This window comes from Aspergillus pseudonomiae (genome assembly GCF_009193645.1).
Source record: "Aspergillus pseudonomiae strain CBS 119388 unplaced genomic scaffold BDV37scaffold_10, whole genome shotgun sequence".
NCBI classification, from domain to species: domain Eukaryota; kingdom Fungi; phylum Ascomycota; class Eurotiomycetes; order Eurotiales; family Aspergillaceae; genus Aspergillus; species Aspergillus pseudonomiae.
Genome location: NW_022476002.1, coordinates 261,032 through 286,884, shown reverse-complemented (window position 1 = coordinate 286,884; position 25,853 = coordinate 261,032). Strand labels below are relative to the sequence as shown.

The window sequence follows — 25,853 nt, the reverse complement described above, 5'->3', positions numbered from 1 at the left end:
AGTAGTGGGGCATCGGCAGTCATCGGCCGTGGTATCGCAGATGAACTCTGCACTTCGTATGGGCGGAAATTGACAAAAAGCAAGGTGACGTTCGTGTAGAGAAGGATATTATTCGCTTGTCATATCGCTTTCACAGGTCATTCTTCTCCTACACCGCCGATCCAAGGTCGGAAACCATTGCGAAACCGCGTGAAGCGCAAGGGATTCGAAGGATGGAACTCGGCCACAGACGAGGAAACAAGCTTTAATTTGCTCAAATCAACTTCGTCCAGTTCTCTTGGCTCTTTGTGTCTTTGCTTTTCTGGATCCACCATTGGCTGCCATTATTGATAATAAGTGTTACTCTTATCTATCATTTTTCTTCCTACCCCACATATGAAATAAAGCTTCATCCACCCCAACCACGCACAGCACACGACACAGACACACAATTTCAAACCCGAATAGACCGTACAGTGAAAGAAACGGGAGATCACAATCGCCAATTCAGATTCAGATTCTTCATCATGCGGGAATCGCCCCCTCCCAGCTTCGCGGAGGCCTTGTCAGACTCCCAGAGCGTCGTCGATACAAAAAAAGGCAAATGGACGCCAAAATCACTCATTCGACATGCTGAGCGCTCCCATCGTCGGATACCGGGAGTCCGCAAAATCCCCTTTCCGGCCCTTGCTATCATCCTATTCATTGCATTCATCAATGTAGTGGTATGGATTGCGGCTGCTATTGTTCTGGTAAGCTATCCCCGACGCCATAGCGAAAGCCATTGAACCTGGCGCTCTATTTTAGTATATTCGCTAACGTATCCCTCAGCGTTACTATCCGTATGTTGTCCTGCTCAACTAGAAGCTTAATATCTGTGCTACATGGGAAACTTTGTCGATACTGACAATGCTATAGGTCTCTGGTCTCGAATGCCGTCCTCGCATATACCTTAGGGTTAAGGCATGCCTTTGATGCTGACCATATTTCAGTATGTGCCCTGTACCATGTGCAAATAAAATAACTCATCTAACCTACAATGTTAGGCTATCGATTTAATGACGCGTAGGCTGCTGGCCACGGGTCAAAAGCCCGTCACTGTGGGAACCTTTTTCTCCTTGGGTCACTCCACGTGCGTGCTCTTGTTCCATTGATTCCATTGATAGAACTGACAGGCCATCAGTATTGTCATCATCACATCTATTGTTGTGGCTGCCACTGCAGCCGCCGTGTCATCCCGCTTTGACAGCTTCAGCACTGTTGGCGGAATTATTGGCACATCCGTCAGTGCCGCTTTTCTCATCTTGCTAGGTCTCATGAATTTCTACATCCTTTATAAGCTGTACAAGCAGATGCAGAAAGTCTTAGACCTGCCCGAAGGCCAAGAAGACGAGGCCTGGAAGATTGAAGGAGGTGGAGTCCTCTTCTCTATCCTGAAACGGATGTTCAAACTGATTGACCGGTAACCCGCCCCGTATCCAAAATGAAACGAACGCTGGCTAACAGACTCTCAGTCCTTGGAAGATGTACCCGCTTGGTATTCTTTTTGGTCTTGGATTTGATACATCTTCGGAGATCGCTCTCCTTGGAATTTCCTCTGTTGAAGCTGCGCGAGGCACAGATTTCTGGGTTATCCTGATCTTCCCAATCCTCTTTACAGGTGTGTTTAGGACCCAATGCAGTCCAGTTACTGGTAAAGAATTCTTACTCACACCCACCTTAGCTGGAATGTGCCTCCTCGACACCACTGACGGGGCCCTCATGCTCTCGCTATACATTCAGCCCGCTGCCAACTTCCTCCCACCAAAGGAAGACAGCTCGACCGCCGAGACGCCGCTCATCGGCGAGGACCACGAAATCGCGCCATCGCAGAACCACCGCGACCCCATCGCGTTTTTGTACTACTCTATCGTGCTGACCTGCTTGACCGTCGTCGTCGCTATCGTGATCGGAGTCATTCAGCTTCTCACTCTCGTGCTCAACGTCGCCGAGCCGACTGGCAAATTCTGGGATGGGGTGCAGACAGCCGGCGACTACTACGACGCTATTGGCGGCGGTATTTGCGGGTTATTCATCATCATCGGCGCTCTCAGTGTTGTCGTCTACAAGCCATGGAGGAGATGGGTTGCGAGAAGACACGGAAAGACCATTGTGACCGACGAAGAAGGAAACCAGGATAATGTCGCGGCACCAAGATCGGAGACCCCTATTTTGAGCGAAGAACGGGGCGGTGCTTCCGGTGCTAGCTATGGTGCTGTCAGTAAGAAAGCTGCATCTCAGGTTGCGGTGGAGCCGGTGGATGGGCCTGCTTGAGGCGGGTTGGAATAAGATACATGCGTGCATGTTGGCATGGGGTTAGAATTTTATCGTGGAGGACTATACACGAGTATGAAAGTGTTTGAGATATGCATAATATGACAATATAAAAGTTTGATTTTCTAGCGTGCTGCACGATAACATTGCGAAGTTTCATGATATAGATTGACCAGGGATGCCTTTGCCGGCAGACAAAGCCTGCCTCAGGCATAAAGGGGTTTAATGACATCATAGCCATCCATCCAAAACTCTTCAAGACGAGAGGCACCAAAATCCACTCCAGATAGTGTACTATAATGTCGATCTATTGATACCGATCACCGATAAGCTACTGCAGCCGCGCTTATGAGAAATCTCGGCCAGTTGCGGGGTTCGTATCGCATGAAGTTATACGAGGTTCCAACTTACAAAAATGTTTAAAGATTAAGCCTTGACAACAATTTATCTCTTACTAAACGTGCATGATGGCCGGCGGATAACTACATATACATTGAATCTCCATATCTATATATATCTATCCAATATCTTACATATAATGCGCTAACATCTATACGGAGCGATGGAAAAGAACATTCCGCCATGTCTGATGATTTATCCGACATCTCATCTTTACACGACGGCCACGGACCAAGCTTCTCATCCTGTCCGGCCATCTTTGTGCTGCCTACCCACCTCAGTCTGGAATCACTGCATCAAATAGAAGAGAGTCTCGTCAGTCGAGACGCAAGCCTGACATACGACGCTTCCGAGGCGAGATGGATTCTCGGCAAGATCGGACAGAAGAAACGGGCCGCTCTGGAGCTGCGATCCCGTGGTGTATGGACAGAGGACCTTGATCTTTCCACATCCAGGCCCCCGGCGAAGAAAGCGAGCATTCATGAACCCACTCCGCGACCTGTGGAAGTCGTCGCGGAGGTGGACGTAGTTGATCTCAGTACAGAGACGGAGAGTGAAGAAGACGGCGTGCGAAGCAAACATGGCACCGGCAAACGTTTAAAGCGACCAAGGCCAAGATCCGTATCAAGCGATCGATCATCGGTCGAGTCGAGCTCAGACAAGCAGGCAGATACACTCCGGGTTGTCCGTCTAGAATGGCTAGACCGATGCCTTGAGTCAAAAGAGCTTGTACCCATCGATCCGTTCGTGGTATACCAAGCTCGCAAGGTCGAGCGCCCTGCCAGTAGACCCAAGGTAGAAGGCCCCCAAGCAAACGATATACTACAAAGGGCAAAGCAAGACACGCTATCCAGGCCACCCCCGGCACAATCTAGCCGGTTCTCTCGCCGAACCCACGAAGCACCATCCAGCCAACATCGCCCACCAAAGCTCTACCGACAGACGACATCCGAAAATGAAGAAACAGCCCCCTTACCACCAGCCCCAGACTGGGTCAAGAGTCATACCCTATACGCCTGTATGCGCTCTGCACCTCTCCACCCACCCAACGAAAGATTCATCAACCAACTAGTCAAGATCCGTACAGTCCGAGAGTTGACACTCGACGAGATTGGCGTGCGAGCTTACAGCACTTCTATCGCATCAATAGCCGCCTACCCGTACGAATTTCGCCGTCCATCCGAGATCCTCACCCTACCGGGCTGCGACGCCAAGATCGCCAACCTCTTCGCCGAATACCAGCAGAGCGAAGATGGCACCGTCGAAGCCGCGACGGCACTAGACACAGACCCGGTCCTCAGAGTCATACACGAATTCTACAATATCTGGGGTGTGGGCGCCAAAACAGCCCGCGACTTCTACTACCACCGCCAATGGCGAGATCTAGACGACGTAGTCGAATACGGCTGGAACAGCCTCTCGCGCGTGCAGCAGATCGGCGTGAAATACTACGACGAGTTCCTGCAGGGTATCCCCCGCCACGAGGTCGAGGATATCGCCAAGATTATCCATCGACACGCTAATCTCGTCCGTCCGGATGCCCGGTACGACGGCCGTGGCGTGGAATGTATTGTGGTGGGCGGGTATCGACGGGGCAAGGAGGCTAGCGGTGATGTTGATCTCATCCTGTCTCACCGTGACGAGTCTGTAACGAAACACCTGGTCGTCGATATCGTCGGGAGCCTCGAATCAGAAGGCTGGATCACACATACCCTAACCTTGCACATGACCACCTCCAACCGGGATCAACAGACGCTACCCTACAGGGGAGACGGCACAGGGAAACATTTCGACAGTCTCGACAAAGCTCTCGTTGTATGGCAAGACCCGAACTTCGAGGACGACACCGACCCCACCCCGACGTCTGAAGCAGATGCCGAAGAGCAATCTCGCCAGAAACGGAAACGTAACCCTAACCCCCACCGCCGTGTGGATATCATCATATCCCCCTGGCGCACCGTCGGATGTGCCGTCCTCGGCTGGTCGGGCGATACGACCTTCGAACGGGACCTGCGCCGGTGGGCAAAGAAATCGCGGGGCTGGAAATTTGATTCTAGCGGGGTGAGGGAACGTACCACTGGAGGACAAGTGATGGACCTTGAGCGGGAGGGGAGAACGTGGGAAGAAAGGGAAAGACTGGTTCTGGAGGGGTTGGGGGTTGGTTGGAGGCCTCCGGAGGAGAGGTGTACCAGGTAGCATTCTTCCAATGTATGTATGTATGTATGTACACTAAAATTCAAAACTTGGAAACATGATTCCTGAACGAGGTATTGTATGATCTCCTATACAAATTATGTATATAATATTCTGGGAATATTTATACTTCCAACTTTAGTAATTCTGTCAAGTATCCACAAATTTATGGCTTGGCGGCTCGGGGTTAGGGCTAGGGAAATAATGAAAGGATACAAGACCCGGGAGCCGGTTTTGAATTATAGTGAGGATAATGTACTCAAATCTCAACATGATATTGGCTTTGCTCAATATAACAGACTACAGTCTTATTATATGCCCCGCTGTCTGCTCAGTGATTAATCCCGGTGCGTGGGGAAAGGTAAAAGTGCGTGTCTATAATCAGTATAACAGAGCTTGAAATAGCTGGGTAATTAAAACCCACCCCTTTGAACTGCATGCATGAGTGAATGACTTTAGAAAGAAACTGGAAGTTGGTTAGGAAATTAGTGAATAAAAAGAAAGAAAGAAAGAACGAAATCCAAGAAAGTACAGAGGAAAAGGTCTAGAACGACATAGACAGGCAACCACCGCTTGATCACGGTGGACCCAGAGGCTCAGCGATCTCATTCGGCTGATAGCAAGGAGTATTCAGCTCCACATTACTGAAGATGATGATCTCTTGCTGGTTCCGGTATTAAAACAGAAGCCACTACTCCGTACGAGTCAGACTTGACCTATCTATCTGCATTGCAGTGGGGCTTATGCCGTCCTAGTGCCAGTGCATGCAACAGAGAGATCGCTGTCCAAATTTGCCAAATTTCATCAAGTGACCATCAGGTCTAGAAGTACTGGTTTGAATCAATGATTCATTTCATGGAACTGGTTGAAAACTGAATCTTGTAGGAAGGTGAAGTAGGGTTGATATTACTCGGCCTTGGCCATCACATATGGCTGTACACTAGCCAGCTTTTCTCTGGTCTCGATTAGCTCACGCTCGGGGGTTGAGTGTGCGATGATCCCTGCACCAGCCTGCAGCCATTGACGATTCTCATCTTGAAAGACAGAGCGGAGGGCATTTGCCGCTTCCATGGAGTAATTGCCTTCAATGAAAAGAACAGATCCCATATAAAGTTCGCGTGGATATATTTCCAACGCCTCGAGCTCTTCCTTGGTCATTTTCCTGGAGGATTTGGAGTGCGAGAACCCGGGTGATGCGAGTGCTAGAGCATCCCAGGCATCCTTGTTGGAGGGCAGGTCTCCCACGACGCTGGAGTAGAGATGCTGCACAGGTCCCCTACTGACCACCGAAACCAGCTCTTCCACGCGGACTGACCCTGGCTGGCACAGCGGCCGAAGCGTCTTCATGGCAGCCTTGGTCGTCAGAATGTGTTCGAATACCTCCTTGGGGTTGTCAAGTAATTCCCGTCGTAGCCGAGCAGTTTCCTCCGGCGTTCCCTGGCTGGATCGAGTCCCAGCCACCGCATCCATGACGAGCTTTTTGTTCTTCACTTGGACCACTAACTCGGGACTGAACCCCACCGATCCACGACCTTCATAGTCAAAGCAAAATGTCCTGCGTGGTGTATTGCCTCGACGACCGTGGAAGAGGGTGGAAACCAGGTCAACCCTACTGTTGAGGGGGACGCTACGAGATGGAGTAATCTTCTCATAGTCGCCCTTGTTCAGCCAGACCAGCGCTTTTCTGACCTGACTGGTCCACACATCTTTGTTATGATCGAGATCGATGAACAAGGGACGAGCTATCTTGAAATCGTGACTTTGACGGAAGGCATCGCTCGATAGCAGTTGGCAGAGATTTTGGACTTCTTGTTCATCATAACCTGTAACACTGACATGACTCTTGTGAACCGCCACCTGCAATGCTGGAGCCATCAAGCTAAGGATAGGCCATTGTCCAGGCAGGTAGGCTTCTCCTCGCATATGGGGACCAAAATTGTAGCCAGCATAGCCAAATATGCGCCCGTCGCAGGAATTGGTGTATTCGGAGACGAAATCCCTCGCAATGTCTAGCAATGATTTCTCAACCGGCCATGTGCTGTGACTGTTGTCGCGAAAGACCGTAAACTCTTGTCCAGTGGCGTTTATTTGTAAGGAAGCCCTCTGGCCTAATCCAATATACCACTGATCATCGCGTTCATATGCATAATGATGGTCGTTCTGGTGCAACTGTAAAAGCTTGACTGCGGTTTCTAAGGCATCTGGTTGGCCTGGCAGATGGAAGATCGCTGAGCTCGTCATGATTTAAGTGAATGATGTCTTTTCGATCCTCTCAGTAGCGATGCTAACACATCCGATCTTATAAATTACCTGAACAGGTTGGTTTTCTGACAGCTCCACGGAGCTAACTTTGGGGCGTTTCCACTAGTCTCCAGCCAAACTCTCCTTACTCTTCAGCTGAGAAAATCGTGCAGTATTAGTGCTGGCCCCTGTGAGTGTGTTTGTATATCATTTCCTTTTACATAATTTGTCGTTCCACTCACGATCTTTAAGTGGGCCGCTCCACAGGAATTAACATGATCTTTGGTAGCCTATCTCAACAGTAGTATACCAAGTATCGAGCCAGACTCCACCCAAGCACAGCTGAGAGAATCGTATTGGTGGGAGAGAAGTGGTACTGACTCTCAAAGCAATTGGAGACATCTAAACCAAAAGAGCGGTCAAGTCCCGATGGAAAAGATCAGATTGAGGAAGATGAAATTGTGAGCTGGAACCGTGTTTGGACCACGTGCGTTCAACCGCAGGTCGGTGGGGCAATTGCATACTGTTAGAATGTGTTGGAGAATCTGTAAGGGAATGACTGCAAGGAAAATGTAGCAATAGTTGAACAGAAGTGTGGTCTAGACTATCTTGAACAGCAACAGCCAAATGACTCTTCTCTGTAGTGTATGATAGAGGTGTTCGGCTATACGGATCTTGGAGGTCGAGCTTTTTCTCGTAGCTCCCCAGTAATTGGCTTACAACGCCTGCTTCTCCCCAGTAGAATATAAAGTAAATAATATAGAAATGCTCGAGAAATACTTGGCTATCTTGCCTGTACTGTTGTCCTTGCATAATGCAGTTTGTGTTGCAGAAGACACTTCACTGTTGTTCGAAAAGAGCTTGGCTGCTAACTGTATCAGTGTATCCCTGATCTCTCCAGAAGTATGTTTCCCCAGATCTTTGGTCATATACTCAACAAACACATATTTCCTTGTCCACTTTTTACATTGTTCGTTTTTTGAGCAATAACTCTGGCTAGATACTTCAAGGGATAAGTACCCCAAGCAGATAGACGCAATCCCCACCGGACCATTGGGGAAATATTTGTACCCGTTTCCCTTGACGTATTCTTGCGCTTTATAATAAACCAACCGGATGATGTTGCACTCTTCATCAATAGTATGAAGACCAGCACATGTTGAGAGTAGACGTTTCGGCGGGGTTAGTGCCTCGTCGTCAATATCTTGATCTCCTTCTCTCGCTGCCAGACTATGCTGGACATCGCGGATATGAAGGGATCGTGTTGCACCTGGGCCCGGGGAGCCTTGAAGCAATAGCACTTCCAATACTGTATCATATGGAGCCGCTTGGTATATGACTAGAGGGACCTCACTTCGCACGGGAGCTGAATTTCTCCTTGGCAAATTCTTTCGTGCTTTGGGCGAACTTATCGTTACTCTATGATGGCCTTGGCTGTCAAACAACTCCTGAGTGTTAAATTCTTTGTAGCTCCTTCGAGTTGTAGCTTTTGCAAAAAGCGGTTCACTTTTCAGATACTATGACCTCTTCAACCGGAGCTCTGGTGTGTGCTCAGTGGGCAATCGGTGCGTGGCTTGGGGAACTCATGATCAGGCAACTGGACGAAACATACAGAAAGATAATCTAATATTTCAATGTTGATACTCTTGGATGTATCTAGATCTACTATTAAAGCTTCTAAGGGAACTGAGATAGGTGTATCTTTTTACTGTCGAAACGTAATCTTGATCGATGCGTTTTAAGAAGCTAAATTAGAGCACCATCTTTCTGCTACCTAACTTGATAACAGCAAACGATTGTGGCGAGTAAATTCAACGAAAGCAAGTACCGTTCTGAGTAAACTGAAATCTCCATAAAATAAAATAAAAAAGACAAAAACAATTAAAAAATTGCTGCAAAGTGGCTCGCCCATTCAGCTCAGTGTTGACATCTGAGTGCTAGATCCGGGATTAAGAGACTCTATATAGATAGTTAACAGCGGCCCTTATGACAAACGACGCAACTCACGCTTAACGAATCTATATTTGACCCCGTAGTATTCCTCAAATGGGCCAGGGCCGTTTTCCGCGAGTCGTTTGAGCCATGCCCTTATAGAGGGCAGCCCCAGATTGATTTTTGTTTCGCCAGAGATAGTCTGCGCCCAAAGTCCCATATTGTCGGTTTGAAAGATCTTATCAGGAACAGTGTTTACGAAGGTGTAAATGTCTCGGCCCTTGTATTCAATTTCCATCTCATCGACAAGAGATAGGCACTCTTCATTGTCAGCCTGCATGCCGGACATCCTTGCGGTATGTCTAGGAAGCGGATGTAGATCATGTTATTGTGTATTGTGTTGATCAAAAAGAAGTTAAAGAAAGCAGGCAAATACGGTTTTTTTTCTCCTTTTCCCTGTTAGTATCTTGGGGGCAGAGTGAATATAAAGCATGGCTCTTTCTGTGGTGAATCTCAGGGGAAGCTCAGTGAATCTCGATCTAGCGGTTAATAGGCGCTGAAGCGCAACCTTCCTATGGTCGGCCATTATTCAAAGGGTCAGGAGCGTGAGGGGTTCATCTCCTGTGAGTCCCAACTTTTTCAGAAGAGCTGCTCGGCCATCCAGAAATGCTTGGTATGGTGCTTTCGGAATTGTCCTCTCCTCATCCTCCCACACTTGATACCCCACCTCCTCCCATATTTCAAGTTGTCGGGTAAAATTAGCACTAGGTTTGACTCTCTGCTTCGTCATAACGAATGCCAGTGCATCTTCTCGCTTGATACCGTATTTGCGCATGAGATATGCAATAATCATAGTTGGAGAACGTGATATTCCCAAAACACAGTGAACCAATACAGCCCCTGGACGTGCGGTGCGCGAGTCATCACTCAGTTCGTGCTCCTCTGCTTTTGGCAAAGTAGATGATGACCGTAAGGTCGGAGAAGCCATCTGTTCGATGAAGTCACAGGTGTCGCTCATGTGAGTTAGAAGGTCCTGTGTCGATGAATCCGCACACTGGACCCTTTTGTGACGATGTTCTGGAACCACTTTTCTCGTGTGGCTCTTCCACTTTGCATATCTATCAGCACAAAGTGTGACTATAGCATCGATGCCATTCTCTCGAAGCATATCTGGATTGAATGAGGCCTGGACATTACCCAGAACGAGACCAGGAACAATGTGCCTCATCCGGGCTGTATAAAACATTAGCCATCTTTTGTGCTCCTCATCCCGTATCTTCTTCCTTGCTTCTTTCTCTTCCTCTTCTGTTTTCTCTCTGTCATCCCCTTCTGTTATCTCTCTGTTATCCTCTTCTTTTTTCTCTCCGTCATCCTGTTTCCCTCCATCAGGCTTCTTATTCTCTTGGCCGGTAGGCAGTGGCACCTCGAGTGATGTAACCATTTTTTATTCCTGTAGCAGGTGTAAAATCTGCAAGCTCTGAGCGTTTAGTATTCAGCAGTGGATAATATGAGTGGTAGTACAACAGCAGTTGAGAGGGGAACACTGCTCGAGTGGGAGGGACTATGTAATTAACAGGTAAGTGACGACGGCACAGTGATTGAAATATAAGGTCATTGTCACCGTGAATCACGTGAAGGAATCTGTCACCTGTCACCTGTCACCCTAACAAACGTGTGCAGTGAATTGAGGTAAAGTGAATCTATAGTTATTAAAAGCTACTAAAGTCACATATATCTTAGACGGTAAGACGGTAGAACGTTGATTTCCAAACGTTCCAGCCCTTTGCAGAGTTGAACATAGTTGAACATATGTTTAGATTAGGAGATATGCACTAGTGATATACCAAGAGCAGACCTTTCTCTTTTGAACGTCTTCTAACCAGTAGCTTGGTGGATGATCGACAGCGCCAACAGAACTCTGGCGGGGTTGAGCGAGGCTGACTCCGCACCGCGCCTCGACATAATATAAACACAAGGACGTCGGGTCGTAACCAGTCTAGGAATACAGTATGACCTAGTTGTTCCGACCGAACACCGGCAAGATCCGGGGTAGAATCACACAGTGTTATTGAACATGCACAATACTGAAGAAACAAGCGATCGAGCCAGCATTGACAATGATGGTACAAGTCTGTTCAAGTCAAACGAGAAAGCAAGGAAATCGCAAACAGGATATGAATGGAGGAATGGAGCATCCATTTGCCTACATGCTGCTGCAGCGATCCTAGTTTTAAATATCCTTCTCACTATTATTGCCGCGTCGCGAGCCCAACAATCTTCTCGGTCTTTTGAAGCAGAAACAATCTTCGAGGGGAGTTGTGCCAAGGCCAAACGCTGGTCCACAGGATTCCATATCCTGATCAATGTACTTGGTACCATTCTTCTTGGTGCGAGTAATTACTGCATGCAATGTTTGAATGCGCCCTCGCGTAAGGATGTCGACCGCGTTCATGCCCACGGCAAGTGGTTGGATATAGGCACTCCGAGCGTTACGAATTTGAGGGTCATGAGTTGGGTGCAAATCATCATCTGGTGTCTACTTGTTCTGACTTCTCTACCGTTTCATGTTCTGTGAGTTAGGGGATTTATACCTCTTGGTGGTAAGCGCTGATGAAAATGCAGCTACAACGCGGCTGTTTTCTCTGCACTGTCTTCAAATGCCTATGGTATAGTTGTGGTCCCCCCAGATGGGCGTATCGGATCGGCGAACTCAACCACTGGAGCCTGCTACAAGGGTCTGATGGGGAAAGACGTTGGACAAGTTCAGACGATGTACCAGGAAAAAGAACTCGAGTTCTTAAGCAAAGAAGACTGCATCAAGACCTATGGAGTAGCATTTCTGTCCAATCGACGAACCCTTCTTCTCGTGACTAACAACAATTCAGTCAGCTCACCAGGTTTACTTGTTGGTATTGGCAGCCTTCCAGCCCCGGTAAACGATAATCAAAACCCGTTTGATTGGATGTGCAGTGGACCCAGGAGTGACTTGCATGGTGACTTCGGTTCAGGGACGACGCAGTGTCTTCAATCTGCTCTTCTCAAACATGTCAATGACTGGTCAGTAAGCGCCGAGCCCTTCAGCTACAGCGATATTGTCGTCACTGGGACCGACTTTGCGTTTACCGGATGGAACTATACCGAGCTGCAATATTCATCTTCACCACCGCTGGATATCATGGCCCTGGGAGCATTTCTGAGATCGAAGGCTCCTTTCAATACCGTCAATGATACCTTGGGATTCATACAGAGTCAGAGCTGGAATAACCCATCGTTTGAGTCCCAGCTCAACGTGTACATGTCTGACTCTCTCTGTGCGACTTACAGTCGCACCCTGCCAGTCTTATCCCCACAGTATTATTCGGTAGACTACTGCTTAAGTGAGAAGGTAGAGGAGCGCTGCCGAGTCATGTACAGTCCAGCGATTTGTCTACTGGTGATCGTGTGCAACGCCATCAAGGTAGTTTGCATTCTATTCACTATCCGACTGCGCCGCAAGGAACTGTTATTCACTGTTGGCGATGCCATCGCATCATTCATGGAATATCCCGATCGAACCACACTTGGCAGATGCTGGGTAGACCGAAAAAAGGCAAAGTCCGTATTTGCAAAGCCCAGCCCCGTGGAATCTAGAATGCTGCCTCCCCGACGACGATGGAATCACGCAGTGGGCCGAACACGCTGGATACTATCCGTCACCTGGTAGGACACCCTCAGCTTCTCCGGTGGTTATGGGATGCTAACACAAAGCTTTGAAAGGTGTCTTGTATGCCTCACATTCGGAGGAGCCATCGTCACAGCCATTGCATACAACAGTGTTGTAAACTACCTACCCAACGCCAGGATCTCCACAGTCTGGAGCCTCGGCTTCTCCGAAGCACGTCCGGAGACAATGCTCCGCTCCTTGGCCACATACAACCTCCTCGCCATGGTCGTTCTCTCCAATACCCCGCAAGTCATCCTCTCATCCCTCTACTACCTAATCAACGGTATCCTAACCTGCATGCTCGCAAGCGCGGAGTACACCAGCTACTCGGTGCGTCGACAATATCTCCGAGTATCCTGGCCGGAGGGCCAACAACGCTCCACGTATTTCCTCAGTCTGCCATATGCATTCAGCATCCCCACCATGGCGATCTCAGCTATACTGCACTGGCTCCTGTCAGAGAGCATATTCTATGTTCGAATCTATCAATACGACGCAGCCGGGACTCTAGATGAAACCAATACAATATCCACCTGCGGTATATCGCCCATCGCAATGATATTCACCCTTTCACTCGCAGGCTTGGCGCTGGTTATACTAGCGGGACTAGCGTTCAAACGGTTCCCGCCTCGAATGCCTCTTGCCGGAAACTGTAGTCTGGCGATCAGCGCTGCCTGTCATCCTCCGTTGGGTGATGAGGATGCAGCCCTGAAGCCGTTGATGTGGGGGGAGGTTGTCATCTCTGGCGCTTCAGGCAAGCAAGCTAAGGTTGTACCTGTGGAAGAGTCGAGAGGGGAACCAGGCGAAGGAGGGCTTGAAGAGGAAGTGCTTGGGGACAATGTGGAACTGGAAGAAAGAAGCTTATTACCGCTCGTGGAGGGACGGGGTGTGTCTATATATCATTGTTGTTTTACGTCGAGGGAAGTTGAAGAGCCGGTTTCTATGAAGTTATATATATGACTAGATATTACTTATATGATGTTCTTTAACGTTCTTCTGTTGTGAGTTTCTATATATCGTTACCTCCTATAGTACCCGACGCTATATACTAAGTGAGTATACGCACTAGACCAAACACCACAAGAAGAAGAAGAAGAAGAAGAAGGGATTGATTGGAAATCTGCAACGGAAGATGGTGTATATCAAATTGGCACGTCCAGGTTTCCAGGAAAACCTCTCGTCCTTGTGCTATTAGAGTCACTATTGCCTGTAAACATCTTCTGCATACAGCTGAGTTCCTCTAACCTGAGCCACTGCCGGCAGATATGAATAGTTATGATCTTGAGTACAGCATACACATCTACAGGCTACTCGTCTCAATAGTGAATAATCGCGAATATGTAATGGCTGAGAAGGCTTTTCGGGTATATCTATACTGGTATTTGGGGAAGATCTTTTTTTTATTATTACATACTTTGGTATCTGTTCTGTAAGCCTAGGCACTGTCACCTTTTGAATAGTGTCGGATCAGACTGATCGTCTACCACAGAGACCGACAGTAGACGATCTTATGATATGGAGTTGGACGCACTTATACAGGTTTACTTGCATAAAACCAAATCTCGACACAAGATGGGCAATGCATCACCCATGTCTGTTAACCTATCTAGACATCACAAGTCATCCATGTTCAAGAAAAACATCAACAAAGTGATGTAGCCGAAGAAATTGATATCACAAAATTCAGGATTTTCACATTGACTCATAGAGAAGATAGGAAGGGGAACCATAAATAGTTAAAAAGCAAAGAGTAGGACCATCGTGTAATATAGCCCAAAAATGAAAGATAAGAAGATGAATGATAGGGTTAGCAAGAGAGAGGTAGATAGAGAGCGATAAAGGGAGGCGGGTCATCAGACCGCCGTAAATGCAACTAATACATGGATGCGATGAACAGGAATGAAGGTAGAAAAACAAAAAATCAGATCGTTATACTAAGGCTCTGGAACTGGTCATTTCACCGTAGCGCCCTCTTCCTCTCGTGGTATCATAAGCATTGACGACTCTCATTTGGGCGCCATCATCAGCCTGACTGAAAGCATAGCCGCGTTGTTTGCGCATACGCTGAACCTGGCGCACTTTGCGGATTGCCTTCTGGAACTGTTCCATGCGCGGGCGGTAGTCTTGTACATTATACTTCTGTATCTCTTGGACGTGGTGATAATGTTGCGGGTAATACATTCGCTTGGCGTATTTCCAGGCGTAGTCCCGAAGAAGACAGACACAGGGGAGGATGATAGCCATGAGATAGAAGATAGGTGACTTGAAGAGATGGGGAATGGTGCCGTAGTACTCTGTGGAGAAGCCGATAGCGGGTGCGGCATAACCATACGCTGGAAGAAACGCTAGCCAGATAACCATTGATCCAGGAATAGCGATGAACGTGTATTTGGTCCAAATGTTGGTGATCAGTGCCGCTTTCCCAAGGACCGTGGCAAGGACTGCCGTGTACAGGGCCGATCCCCATACCCAATGGCCAGCAACCTTGCCATCTACCTGCGGAAGATCCCAGAGGAAAATCAACTCCGAGACGAGGTATAGTAGCAAGGAATGGTAGAAACCATTTAAGATCCATGACCAGAAGCTGTGTCTTTTGAAGAACATCCCTTTCTGTCCAAGCTGGTACAGCTGAGGATACCGGTCCAATAATCGAGCAGAGATGAACTGATCACAGATACCCATCGCGAAGGGAGGGAGCACTGTGAAAAAGACGTTGTAGAAGGACAAGGTCCATGACTCGTAGATAACTTCGCCGGAGAACGCATTTTGGAAGGAGTACTATGTCTCTGTCAGTTGCATTCAGGGAAATCAGTGGATGAGAGGTCAAGACATCACTTACCCAGAACTGTGTCATGTAAAGGGCGATATTCTTGTAGAAAGAATACAGAATGACACGACTAATTCTGTGGTAACTCCACGCCCCATGAACAAGGAGGAGTTTGCGGAGATAACGGAACTGGGCAATAGACACATCGGCAGACCGAGCGGCTTGGAGACCTTCAAGACCACTAATACCAACACCAACATGTGCGGCTTGAATCATGGACACGTCATTCGCACCGTCACCGATAGCGAGAAGTAAGGATTTGAGGTGACGCTTGACCAATTTGACTACCAAGGCCTTCTGTAAAGGAGAAACACGGCTAGGAGCCATCAGCATTAGACCTTCTAATAGAAGCAGACTATGACAACTTACCAGCAGACTACGGCTTTACATTGAATAGCAAGGTCCAGGAAGAGTTTTTCCATGTCCTTCTCCAACGCAAATGTCAGAGAGCGTCCGTCAATAACCAAAGCTAACGCTTCAATTTCACCCGAAGCGTTCTGGCTCTGAACGGCCTGCAGCTTCTTGGTTAGGTTTTCTCGGGTGGCCTGAGAAGACTCTTCATTAACAATCAGTAGCGTCATGTCCTCCGATATCAGCTTGCATGACATTCCAATATTGATAGCAGTCTCCTGTCGATCACCAGTCAAAACCCAGACCTTGATTCCCGCAGTCTGTAGCGTATGGATAGTGTCGGGAACTCCATCCTGCAGTCGATCTTCGATAGCGGTAGCTCCAAGAAGGTAAAAGTCTTTCTCGATAAGCTCCGAAGCCTTGTCGAGCTCGTCTGCACGGTTTCCACCAACAGTTGTTGCGGCCTTATCGTATATCTGGTACCACTGTTGGAATTCTTCCTCGGAAACTTCACGCATCGCCAAACAAAGAGTCCGGAGACCTTCCGAAGCATATTCTTCCAGGTGCTGCAAAGTCGCCTCCACAATGGGATTGTCGGAATTAAGTCGCTCAAGGATGACGGTGTCTGCACCTTTGGTGTAGATTCGGATCTTCCCATCTGGACACCTGAAAATCGTTGACATTCGTTTACGCGTCGAATTAAACTCACAGACAGCCAGCAGCTCATATTCATACTCATGGCCCCCGACTGTGACAAGCACAGAGCGAGGTCTCCGATTTGTGAATTGGTAGCCCAACGTCGCAGCACCTTCAACAAGAGCGCCCTCGTCAGGAGAGGCTGCCTGGTACTTGATTTTGTCAGGTTCCTTTTCAGATCTTTCAGGGATAACAGTGTGGCAAGTAGAGAGAAGTGTGAGAAAGTGATGAATCGCATCTGCTGTCGGATGACCTCCTTGTAGGTTCCCCCTGAGCGTTTTGAAGTCATGTACCCCGACTTCCACTCCGTCTTCCACAGTGGCTCGTCGATCTTCGGAGATATCTTCACCGTATTGGACGCCGCCAATTGTACACTGCTTGAACTCCATCATGTTGCAAGTCAAGGTTCCTGTCTTATCTGAAAAGATGTATTCTATCTGCCCAAGTTCTTCGACTAAGGACGACGTTCTACAGGTTGCCGGAGTGTCTGTTTTTTCGTAATAGATATCGAGGTCAGAATTGATGAGGAACGCCTGGGCGTATTTGACGATTTCAATTGTCACAAAGAGTGAGATTGGGACAAGATTGGAATAAAGAACCCAATAGGTAAAAATATCGAGGAAGAATTGCTTTACTGCGTTCGTACTGCCATAGTCAAGGTAGGTGAGTTTGTCGGCTGCGGTTTGTCGGATAATAAGATCGCCAACAGAGCTGATAACACTAAGAGCGATTAGAATGCTGACCAACATCAAGATCTGAATGTTGACCATGCGCTCTACGGCCGTCCGCTTGATCGGAGTCGCCGTCGCATTTCGCATCAGCTTCGTCTCATGGCCAGTGAAGACGACAATACCGTGAACCCACGGCGTGTTTCGCAGGGTAGCTCCTCGAAGAAGAAGCTGGTCCGGTGCTAGAGGGAGTTCCTTTTCCCCTCCTCCCGCATGCATCGTCAGGGTAGCCTCATAGGTGTAAAGACTGCTGTTCGGTTGCTCCGATCGAACCCGGCCACTCAGCCGGCTAAGATCAGCGGGGCTCACCAAATGTGCAGTCTCCGGAATTGCCTGCTTAATCTTTAAGTTGGTCTCTCCATCTAAATTGGCGGTTTCGATGTAGCACAAGCCCTCAGGTTCAGAAGACGCCAACAAAACCAAATCGGCGGGAAAGGGCTGCTCTGACTCAACACGAACGATATCTCCTACCGCAACGTCGATCCATTTCGTTTCGTGGAATGCTGATCCTTTCAGAACTTGAGTCTTCGAGTAATTGAGAGACTTGTCAGATGAGCGTCGTTTATAGTCTTCTACAAGTTCCTTGATAGCAGAGACTAACAACACGATCAACAAGGGACCAATTGTGGTGTAACGATTTGTCGGCGACACGTTTGGAATTTGCTGGAGGACAGCGGTGAACAAGAAAAACAGATTGGCGTATTTCGAGAACTGTTCGTATAAGAACTTCGGAATAAAGGTGATGATGTTATACTTCGCTGTAGAGACGTGGTTGTCGACGAACTTATGCACCGCATTGGCCGGCGGGTTATTCAGCACGATCATGCGAGGTCCAAGAGTCGAAGGGTCGGCCTTCTTCCGCCCGAACCCAAACTTGAAATCCGACTTCCTCGACTTTTTCTGACTTGGGGGAATGCCGCCCTCGGCGTGTTCGGTGCTGTCAACTCGTGCCGCCCTTGCACCGGCCTCCGTGAGAGGAAGGTTCATGTCCGAGTATTCCTGACCCATGCCCAGCATGTGCTTTGCTCTTCCCATTAGCCCGCCTCCCAAGCCCAGTATGCTATTCCGTTGATTCGCCTCCTGTACGCGATGTTCAGACTGCATATAATCATCATGATCATCCACTTGATAGTACCCATCATCGTATTCGTCGACGGAGTAGCGCCGGTAGTTGTCCAAGCCGGAGGTTTGGGAATAGGTTCGAGATACATTGGCGGCCCCCAGGTAAGGATCGCTTATGTACGCCCCGGAGTGCGGCGGAGGATGCGCGGAGACTGTCGCATGGGCACCGGAGTGTGGCGGCGCCTGTCCACCGACAAACTGGTCATAGGAAATTGAAGGTCGCGCCTGGGGGTAATCGGAGTCATCGATATTGTACTGTTCCAGCAGATGGTCGTCGTTGACGGGCGGGCGCTGTCCAGAATTATACATAGGGGTCGTGTCCTCCAGCTGCAGCAGGTCGTCATCGCGGCCAGCGGCTGGGTGGTGACCGGGAGGTCTACCGCTGGCCATGATGCTCGAGGCGGGTAGACACCGTCAGAGCAACGTTATGCCCCTGGAGCATTGATCGACAGTGAAGAAGGGAAGGAAAAGGAGCGAGACGATGCACGTATGGAACGACTATAGGCCGCGATATTTTGAATTGCGCAAGGGGAGTGGCAGAGAAAAAGCAATAAGCATGGGAAACCGAAGGTGACAGAATGGAGAAGGAAATCTGACGACTGCCTGGAAGAAGGTTTATTATTCGTTGGGATGCGGCTTCACGCTAGTCTTTGGGCGGTGTTGTTTTGGATCTCCGTCAGTGGCTGGGGGTTTTTCCCTTTTTCTTTATTTTTGGGGATCATCCCTCGTCAGTAATACTACTAAGTACTAGTACCTAAATATGAAATTAGTCCCTGAGTTATTTTGACTTGGTATGGATTAATTCCTTCCTGTCAGTTCGATGCTTGATTATTAAAAATAGGTAATTAAAAACCAGTAAGAGAAATTAAGGAAATTAATTCGTTCTTGTCTCGCCAATGGTTTTAAAAATAAATCCATGTTAAGCGTCCCTGCGCCTCGACAATGCGCGTCTCGCTCCCCACTCCGCCATCCCAAGCTACCACTAGTTATTCTTCATTAAGCTGACATCTGCCTCTTGAGACAGATTCTTCGTTATATCCCGAAATACTTGAAACTTGGCCAAGTACAACGAACATCGCGCTTTGTCATGTTTTATACATCATTTAAAAGAATCTTTAAATAAGTTGACTTGTATCCCGAACAAACCTTTCCAGGTCTGTTAATTCTTCTATGCTGTCTCCTGAGTCTTTCTCAGCCCTCCCTACACTGGAACCGATATAACCGACCTTAATTTCTTGATACACCCCAACAAGCATTAAGCCCTCTCTACACAGCTATTTTAGTCACAATTACCATAACGCATGACGTTTGGACATCTCTTGAGGAATGCTTGGTGACTCGTGTAGAGTCTCCGATGTAAATATACCCGGTGAACTGAGAGGTGCCTGGAGATGTAACGCCGAACCAGCTCTAGAACGTCCGAGAATGCCGAGTGTTGTGTTTGCATATTTAAATTAAATCTGACATATTTCTCTCCACCGTGGGTCCAATTTCACTTGAAACCAGATGGAAAATACAGTCCCACTAGTGATTGCTGCCTGGCCGCAACTCCAAGTACCCTATCTACGGTGTAGAACGCATGTATTCAAGGAGGCAAAAAGGAGGGAAGAACAAGAAAGAAGCCCAAAAAGACAGGTTACTGTCTAGGTAGTACGGTCTTTGTTCATTATTTGAGAGGACAAATGCCGAGAACACACAAAATAGACTCCGTTATTGATATCTATGATACAACAAATCCTAAGCGTATTGAGCACTTTGACTCCAATTGGGGGGGAAAAAATAGACGAATGTTATGGCACATGTCTACCGATCGTTCGCCGCTCTAGACTCCTCCATCAAGCCACCCTTAGCCCGTTTAGAGAGGTCAGCTTGTAGCGCCTTGTCAATGATGCCGTTGATCTCCTTCACCTTCTCAAGTGCAACAGATGACTTGTTCACAAACACCATGGCACTGACTGGAGACCCAGAGAACTTCGAGAGGTAGCAGACATCGCCTGCATTATTCAGGCCCATGACCACGTCCGCCTCAGAGGCCTGCTCCTCTTTCCGAGTGGCATCCACAATGACCCGCTTTCCTTCATCATAAGTATGGAATGTGATCGACAATGGTTTGTGTGTGATATTCAATGCGACTGGGACGCGCTCGTCGACTCCGTAGACGATCACTTGACCGTCCTTAACGACGGCATCAGGCCGACGGAAATGCTGAAGACCCGCCATAACTCCAATACAGGCTGCATCAATCAGGTTGCCATCGTAGTCTGTGATGTGCACGTCTGCCCGAACATTCCAGCAACTGACACCCTTCAAAACGCAAAGCGATTCAGTATCAAGGGCGTTCGAATGACGAATCACCCTGTCTAAGACGTTGGACACATATGTCTCAAGGTCGCCCTGTCTATTGTCCCAGGCTGTATTAGCTACATCGCTGCCGACATTGCGAGTTGGAGATAAACGTACCGGCCATTCTCCCAAGCGGGAGAGCCCATAGCGGTCAGCTCCAGGGTAATGGTAAAGATACCATCGAAGGGACGGTCATCATGGGGTTTCGTAACTTCAGACGAGATGCGAACAATGAGGCTGTAAGTTGAGATTAACGTCTATCTCAAATAATTGACCTCGAGCAGCACTAACTCACCTGGTCTTGCCAAGTTGGACCTTCACATGCCCGTACTCTTCGCCGAACGACACATTCAAGGGACGAAATTGATCCGCCTGACGGCCATCCAGTCTTACATCCTCACGTAGAGCATTGAGGATGAAGTCGCGCTCGGCAATTGAGAGCGGTGCTTCTTTGTTCATGGTTGCGGAGGCGGACTCGGCCCCAGCGGGGTCAGCAAGACGGACTTTCTATAGAAATTTCCTGCACTCCACAGCGTCATTGATGAGCGGGCCAAAGTTGTTCCTCAGGATGTCGATCATTATAACCCAATCATATGTAGCGTACTCCAAAAGCGGTGTGCACTTGCTGATTCAGCTTCCAACCTGAGGCAGTCCGCGGAGCGGTGCTTCGGCGGTCATTCAACCTTGAACAACCATCGGAAATTTCCAAAGCCCAGATTCTGTAGCCCACCATGACTACAGGTGAGAAAACCTTAAGAAAAGAATATCGCGAAGACATTGCGCTAATGCACATATAGCACACAGACCCACATTCGATCCGGTACGCGTCCACTTCTATCTGGGAATACTTATCCATAGACTCACGGAGAACAGGCACAAGGGAAAGAGGCCTTGCGTGGCCCTGCATACCACCAGCGACTGCTCCCAGCACATACGCACTTGAAAACTCGGTGAGTCGGTTCTATACTGTGGGTGTGATCACCTCTAATATGTTCAAGTCAACTCGGTCAGGGTGGTGAAGGCGAAGCTCAACAACGCGATTTGCGCGCCGAATTGCTCCAAGCCGAAGCCGCTCATTTTGCGAAGAAGAGGGGTATCCCCGTGGATGAACCAACTGTTGGTAACACAGCACCCAAACGCCAAATAGAAGGCGGTTCATCTGGTGGTGATCCAGCTGGGACAGAGGACGAAGATCCGGAAGCCAAACGGCGGCGAATACTAGAGGAGACGCGGGACATAGATGCGGATTCGGATGGGTCAGAGGATGACAGTAGTGAAGAAGAAAGGTTTGTCACTCCAATACGCAAGCAAGTCAACTATGCTGATAGATCTTTAGTGATGATGAAGAAGATGAGGCCGCCGAGTTGATGCGAGAACTGGAAAAGATCAAGAAGGAGCGACAAGAACAGAAGGAGAAAGAAGAGCGCGAACGTGCTGCTGAAGAGGAAGAGAAACGGGAATATGATATTGCTAAAGGAAACCCGCTGCTTAACGCTCAGGACTTTAACTTGAAACGGCGCTGGGATGACGACGTGGTTTTCAAGAACCAAGCCAGGGGAACCGAAGATAAGAGAGGAAAGGAGTTTGTCAACGTAAGCTCCTCCAGTGTGGTTATGTTTATTTGTCGCTAATTACATGCAGGATCTGCTGCGGTCGGACTTCCACAAGAGGTTTATGGTAGGTTACGCCTGGTCATATAACTTTGATGTTTCTACTAACACATCCGTGTAGGGCAAGTACGTCAGATAAGTGGCTACTGGCACTCAAAGCCTACTGCGGTCCATCCAAACTAAAAATTGGATACACCATCGCAATATGATGTCATTGATGCAAATACAAAAATGGCTCAACGACATTTCGATGGCTTGGTGAACTGTCATGATACAATTTCCTGGCGCCAAGTCGATACCTACGCCATATGCTGCTCTCACATACCAGCTCGTATATCAGGCAGAGCTCTCTATCTGTGTGGGAGGCTTATCTGGGACAGTTGGGATACAGTGGGCAAGGTTGTCGCACTAAGATTGGAGTGCAATGATTCAAGCGCTCTATTACTGGAGCCAATTCCATGAGAATCATTGTATGGCACCATCAATGTCACTGGGATAATTCATAGTTTGCATCGTTTTCATGGTTTACCAGATGTCATTTTCCTGCTCAACTACTGGCCATAGTTCAGAGCCAGACTACCTTTACAGCTAATGTACATTGAAGCTGCAAGCACTACTACAAATCCATATCGAATGGAAATGTAATTATGAGTCAATATCGTTGTACGGAGTATCCTCAGCTCATATTCGAAGCGCTATAGCCAAGCCAAGCATGATCTACGTGTAGTACTTAATTAAGTAGTGATCAACGGATACAATAATGTCGGCAATAATCTCTACCGCCAGCCAAGCCGCCTTCATCGCAGATAGCAATTATCTCTATCAGTTATCACTCCAACATTTATCTACTAACAAAAACATCATCATTGAATAACTTGTCTAAAGAAAGTAAAAATGGACTCTCAACCAACGTCCAAGGCATTGCATTGTGCGTAACCCATAACACAAACTTCACATATATGAACCATCGTTGTTCATTCACCATCCGCATTTCTAATCAACATACTCCGCAGATCGCATCAACACCAATATCTCCCAATTACTTCAAAGATTCGAGAATATAATGGCAACAGCAACTGTCTGTCTCCTTTTTGCAGTATAATTATTATCTGAACTGACGCCAATAACAAACAGGTCGAGAGTACTAGCCATACTTCAACAGCAGTGGAAACATACCAACTTGACGTTGAATCGACTGCTTTGGTATGCATACGTACATCCATATACTTACCTCATGCAGACTTTGGCAGCACTAGTTTTTGTCACTAACTCGATCAACCCCAGGTCCGCGCCGCCGAAGATATTCTCTCTTTAACCCGTACAATGAAAGAAACCTGGCTCTTTGGAAAGCTCAACACTCTTGGCGAGGACGAATCGGATGTGAAGCGCCGAGAGGAGCTAGAGAGGGATGCAGATGCTATCCAGAAGGCCATCGAGGAAGGTGGCTTGCTGAAGCCGGCTAAATGATCTTTTTATGACATGTGAGTTCTGGTGTTATTCTGTGCTTTGGTTCCCGCATGATTTCATAGATATTGCACTATTGGCGTCTGGGAGGGGCTTACTATTTCTCTTGTACATTATTGTTTGTATTGTAGATACCCATCACTACAATTTCAACTTCATATTAGTTCTTTATCTCTTTCTTCCTCTTTTTTCATTTTCTTTCTTTTATTTTGGCACAAGAGTCATATCTTCCTTGTGTTCACTCCTCCAGGGCTGTCAATTCACCGGCAAGCTACTATTGTCGAACATGAAATTTGTTCACAATTATATATATACCACTTTATCTCTACTTCCCCGCCTTGTTTCCTTTGTTCTCCTCTTTATGACTGTGGACCCTCCGTGATATGTAGACGGCTTCAGTGAAGTGGAGCGTGCTTTATATGGAAACAGACCCTAAGGTATTATATCACGAAATCTCTCGTCTCGTTGGGAAACTGATATTTTAGGGTCTAGGGCTCTTGACAAGGCACGGTGCCACTCATACTTTCGTAATTATAACAGAGCACATTAGTCCAGTGTAATATATGGCCATACTAGTACGGGGCGTCGGGCAACAGGGCCAAAGCAAAAAACCTTTTTAACTCAGGTCTATCCGTCTCCCAAGAAACAATATTCTTGGTATTGCTACCCTAAGCCCTATCGCAAGAACAAAGGAGGCAGTATTATAAAGTTAGGCACAGTCTACAGTATGATAAGGGGGCGATTACCTGTCGTTCCTACTGGAATCATTATCTAGGGGATATCTAAATCTACTCATCCAGCTCGTCAGAGAATTTGTTTCTTCTTCCCGTCATCATCAATAACCACCTCTTTAACCATGTTATTCACTCAAAGTATCCTCTTCACGCTCGCCTTCTGGCAAGCAGCTCTGGCCCTTGCCGCATCTCTGCCCTCACCACAGCAGGGACTCGAGTATAAGACCGATCTTAACATAACCGAAAGCAGTCTCGCAATACGAGACCTCGAGAGACGGCGGGAGTACCCCATCACAATGTGCCCTATTCGGTGGATCGGCGAATATCCATACTGCACTTACAGCAACGGCGAAGCAGCCATAGACGCATGGCTCCACCCCATGGCAGCCAAGATCAAGGAACTGTCGGACGGCAACGTATGCACGAAAGAATGCGACGAGACTGAGGACTTCAAGTGGTGCTTCACGTCCCATACTGAGGGCTATTTGTGCGATACCGATGCCTCGCTCGAGACCATTCAAGGCGCCATCAGAAAGACCATGAGGGATAGGGCGTATTGGATCTGTGAGCAGGAGTGCTTCCGGTTGTCTCACGGTGGTACCTGGCGTGGATCGCTCCTTATCGGGCGCAAGGCCACCTGGGATGACGAGTACTACTGCGGGCCTGCGACTTGGGATGAAAAGTTTGCCAAGGGAGATAAATGTATCTCGGGGGGTAAGAAGGATCTTTAGTTGGGGGTGTTGCTTTGGCGGTTGTTAGAGAAATTGTTGTTTCGATTCTTCTTCTCTTCCTCCATCCTTTCATATATGGAGATGTATGGAGGGTGCAGTATCCAGGTTACAATGTACTTTAGATATATTCCTTCCCAAGTTCTGCGTTTATTCTTGCCATAGGTTGCATAAGCCTTACCAATTCGTATCTTTCATGCATTGGAAGATCATTGGAAGTCCCTAACTTCAATATCTCTTCAATTAGTACTGGGAATCTCTAGCCATGAGTAACATATATTTCCACAGGCTACTGTAAAAGTATATAAATAAGCGCTCCGCTATACGACATGAGTAGATCAGTCAGATTCAAATTTCACAAACTAACGTAGTGGCAAGAGTAGGCAAGTCTCTTGCAGTCAGTTCACATGCCATTATTCAAGAATGCCGGTTGATAGTGAAAAACAGTCTGAGAAATAATGTAGTTTGTATCGATTGATAGTGGAGCGAT

The 25,853-nt window shown here is 47.8% G+C and overlaps 9 protein-coding genes across 9 annotated transcripts; 5 read left to right on the top strand and 4 right to left on the bottom strand.

Moving 5' to 3' along the window:
- Positions 1–506: 506 nt before the first annotated feature.
- Positions 507–4,887, top strand: BDV37DRAFT_269098 (high-affinity nickel-transport protein-domain-containing protein; the record flags this gene model as incomplete). Its single annotated transcript, XM_032084296.1, has 9 exons — positions 507–731; position 811; positions 936–970; positions 1,026–1,111; positions 1,163–1,441; positions 1,494–1,639; positions 1,703–2,209; positions 2,241–2,274; positions 2,928–4,887. 9 exons carry the CDS (start codon positions 507–509, stop codon positions 4,885–4,887), a joined length of 3,273 nt encoding a protein of 1,090 aa, XP_031944943.1.
- A 903-nt stretch (positions 4,888–5,790) lies between these two features.
- Positions 5,791–7,125, bottom strand: BDV37DRAFT_290334 (putative salicylate synthetase; the record flags this gene model as incomplete). Its single annotated transcript, XM_032088694.1, has 2 exons — positions 5,791–6,369; positions 6,406–7,125. 2 exons carry the CDS (start codon positions 7,123–7,125, stop codon positions 5,791–5,793), a joined length of 1,299 nt encoding a protein of 432 aa, XP_031944942.1.
- Positions 7,126–8,966: 1,841 nt separating this feature from the next.
- Positions 8,967–10,604, bottom strand: BDV37DRAFT_240613 (uncharacterized protein). The gene is made up of 2 exons (XM_032081091.1): positions 9,133–10,604; positions 8,967–9,084 (listed from the first exon to the last, which is right to left on the bottom strand). Exon 1 carries the CDS (start codon positions 10,496–10,498, stop codon positions 9,647–9,649), a length of 852 nt encoding a protein of 283 aa, XP_031944941.1. The 5' UTR covers positions 10,499–10,604; the 3' UTR covers positions 8,967–9,084; positions 9,133–9,646.
- Positions 10,605–11,093: 489 nt separating this feature from the next.
- Positions 11,094–13,955, top strand: BDV37DRAFT_290332 (uncharacterized protein; the record flags this gene model as incomplete). Its single annotated transcript, XM_032088693.1, has 4 exons — positions 11,094–11,628; positions 11,680–12,651; positions 12,814–13,531; positions 13,830–13,955. Exons 1-4 carry the CDS (start codon positions 11,132–11,134, stop codon positions 13,953–13,955), a joined length of 2,313 nt encoding a protein of 770 aa, XP_031944940.1. The 5' UTR covers positions 11,094–11,131.
- Positions 13,956–14,141: 186 nt separating this feature from the next.
- BDV37DRAFT_240610 (aminophospholipid-translocating P4-type ATPase DRS2) lies at positions 14,142–19,119 on the bottom strand. Its single transcript, XM_032081090.1, has 3 exons — positions 15,957–19,119; positions 15,600–15,903; positions 14,142–15,538 (listed from the first exon to the last, which is right to left on the bottom strand). The coding sequence occupies exons 1-3, from the start codon at positions 18,872–18,874 to the stop codon at positions 14,690–14,692; spliced, it is 4,071 nt and encodes a 1,356-aa protein (XP_031944939.1). The 5' UTR covers positions 18,875–19,119; the 3' UTR covers positions 14,142–14,689.
- Positions 19,120–20,063: 944 nt separating this feature from the next.
- Positions 20,064–21,331, bottom strand: BDV37DRAFT_240608 (exosome non-catalytic core subunit RRP45). The gene is made up of 3 exons (XM_032081089.1): positions 21,123–21,331; positions 20,945–21,064; positions 20,064–20,882 (listed from the first exon to the last, which is right to left on the bottom strand). Exons 1-3 carry the CDS (start codon positions 21,284–21,286, stop codon positions 20,288–20,290), a joined length of 879 nt encoding a protein of 292 aa, XP_031944938.1. The 5' UTR covers positions 21,287–21,331; the 3' UTR covers positions 20,064–20,287.
- A 207-nt stretch (positions 21,332–21,538) lies between these two features.
- On the top strand, positions 21,539–23,081 carry BDV37DRAFT_240606 (spliceosome-associated CWC15 family protein). The gene is made up of 7 exons (XM_032081088.1): positions 21,539–21,568; positions 21,625–21,647; positions 21,701–21,777; positions 21,826–22,113; positions 22,164–22,419; positions 22,469–22,504; positions 22,559–23,081. The coding sequence occupies exons 1-7, from the start codon at positions 21,559–21,561 to the stop codon at positions 22,574–22,576; spliced, it is 708 nt and encodes a 235-aa protein (XP_031944937.1). The 5' UTR covers positions 21,539–21,558; the 3' UTR covers positions 22,577–23,081.
- Positions 23,082–23,331: 250 nt separating this feature from the next.
- Positions 23,332–23,904, top strand: BDV37DRAFT_279785 (RNA polymerase II mediator complex head subunit MED22; the record flags this gene model as incomplete). Its single annotated transcript, XM_032086406.1, has 4 exons — positions 23,332–23,365; positions 23,451–23,515; positions 23,572–23,640; positions 23,722–23,904. 4 exons carry the CDS (start codon positions 23,332–23,334, stop codon positions 23,902–23,904), a joined length of 351 nt encoding a protein of 116 aa, XP_031944936.1.
- An 853-nt stretch (positions 23,905–24,757) lies between these two features.
- Positions 24,758–25,366, top strand: BDV37DRAFT_279784 (uncharacterized protein; the record flags this gene model as incomplete). The annotated part of the gene is made up of 1 exon (XM_032086405.1): positions 24,758–25,366. The coding sequence occupies one exon, from the start codon at positions 24,758–24,760 to the stop codon at positions 25,364–25,366; it is 609 nt and encodes a 202-aa protein (XP_031944935.1).
- Between the last annotated feature and the right edge of the window lie 487 nt (positions 25,367–25,853).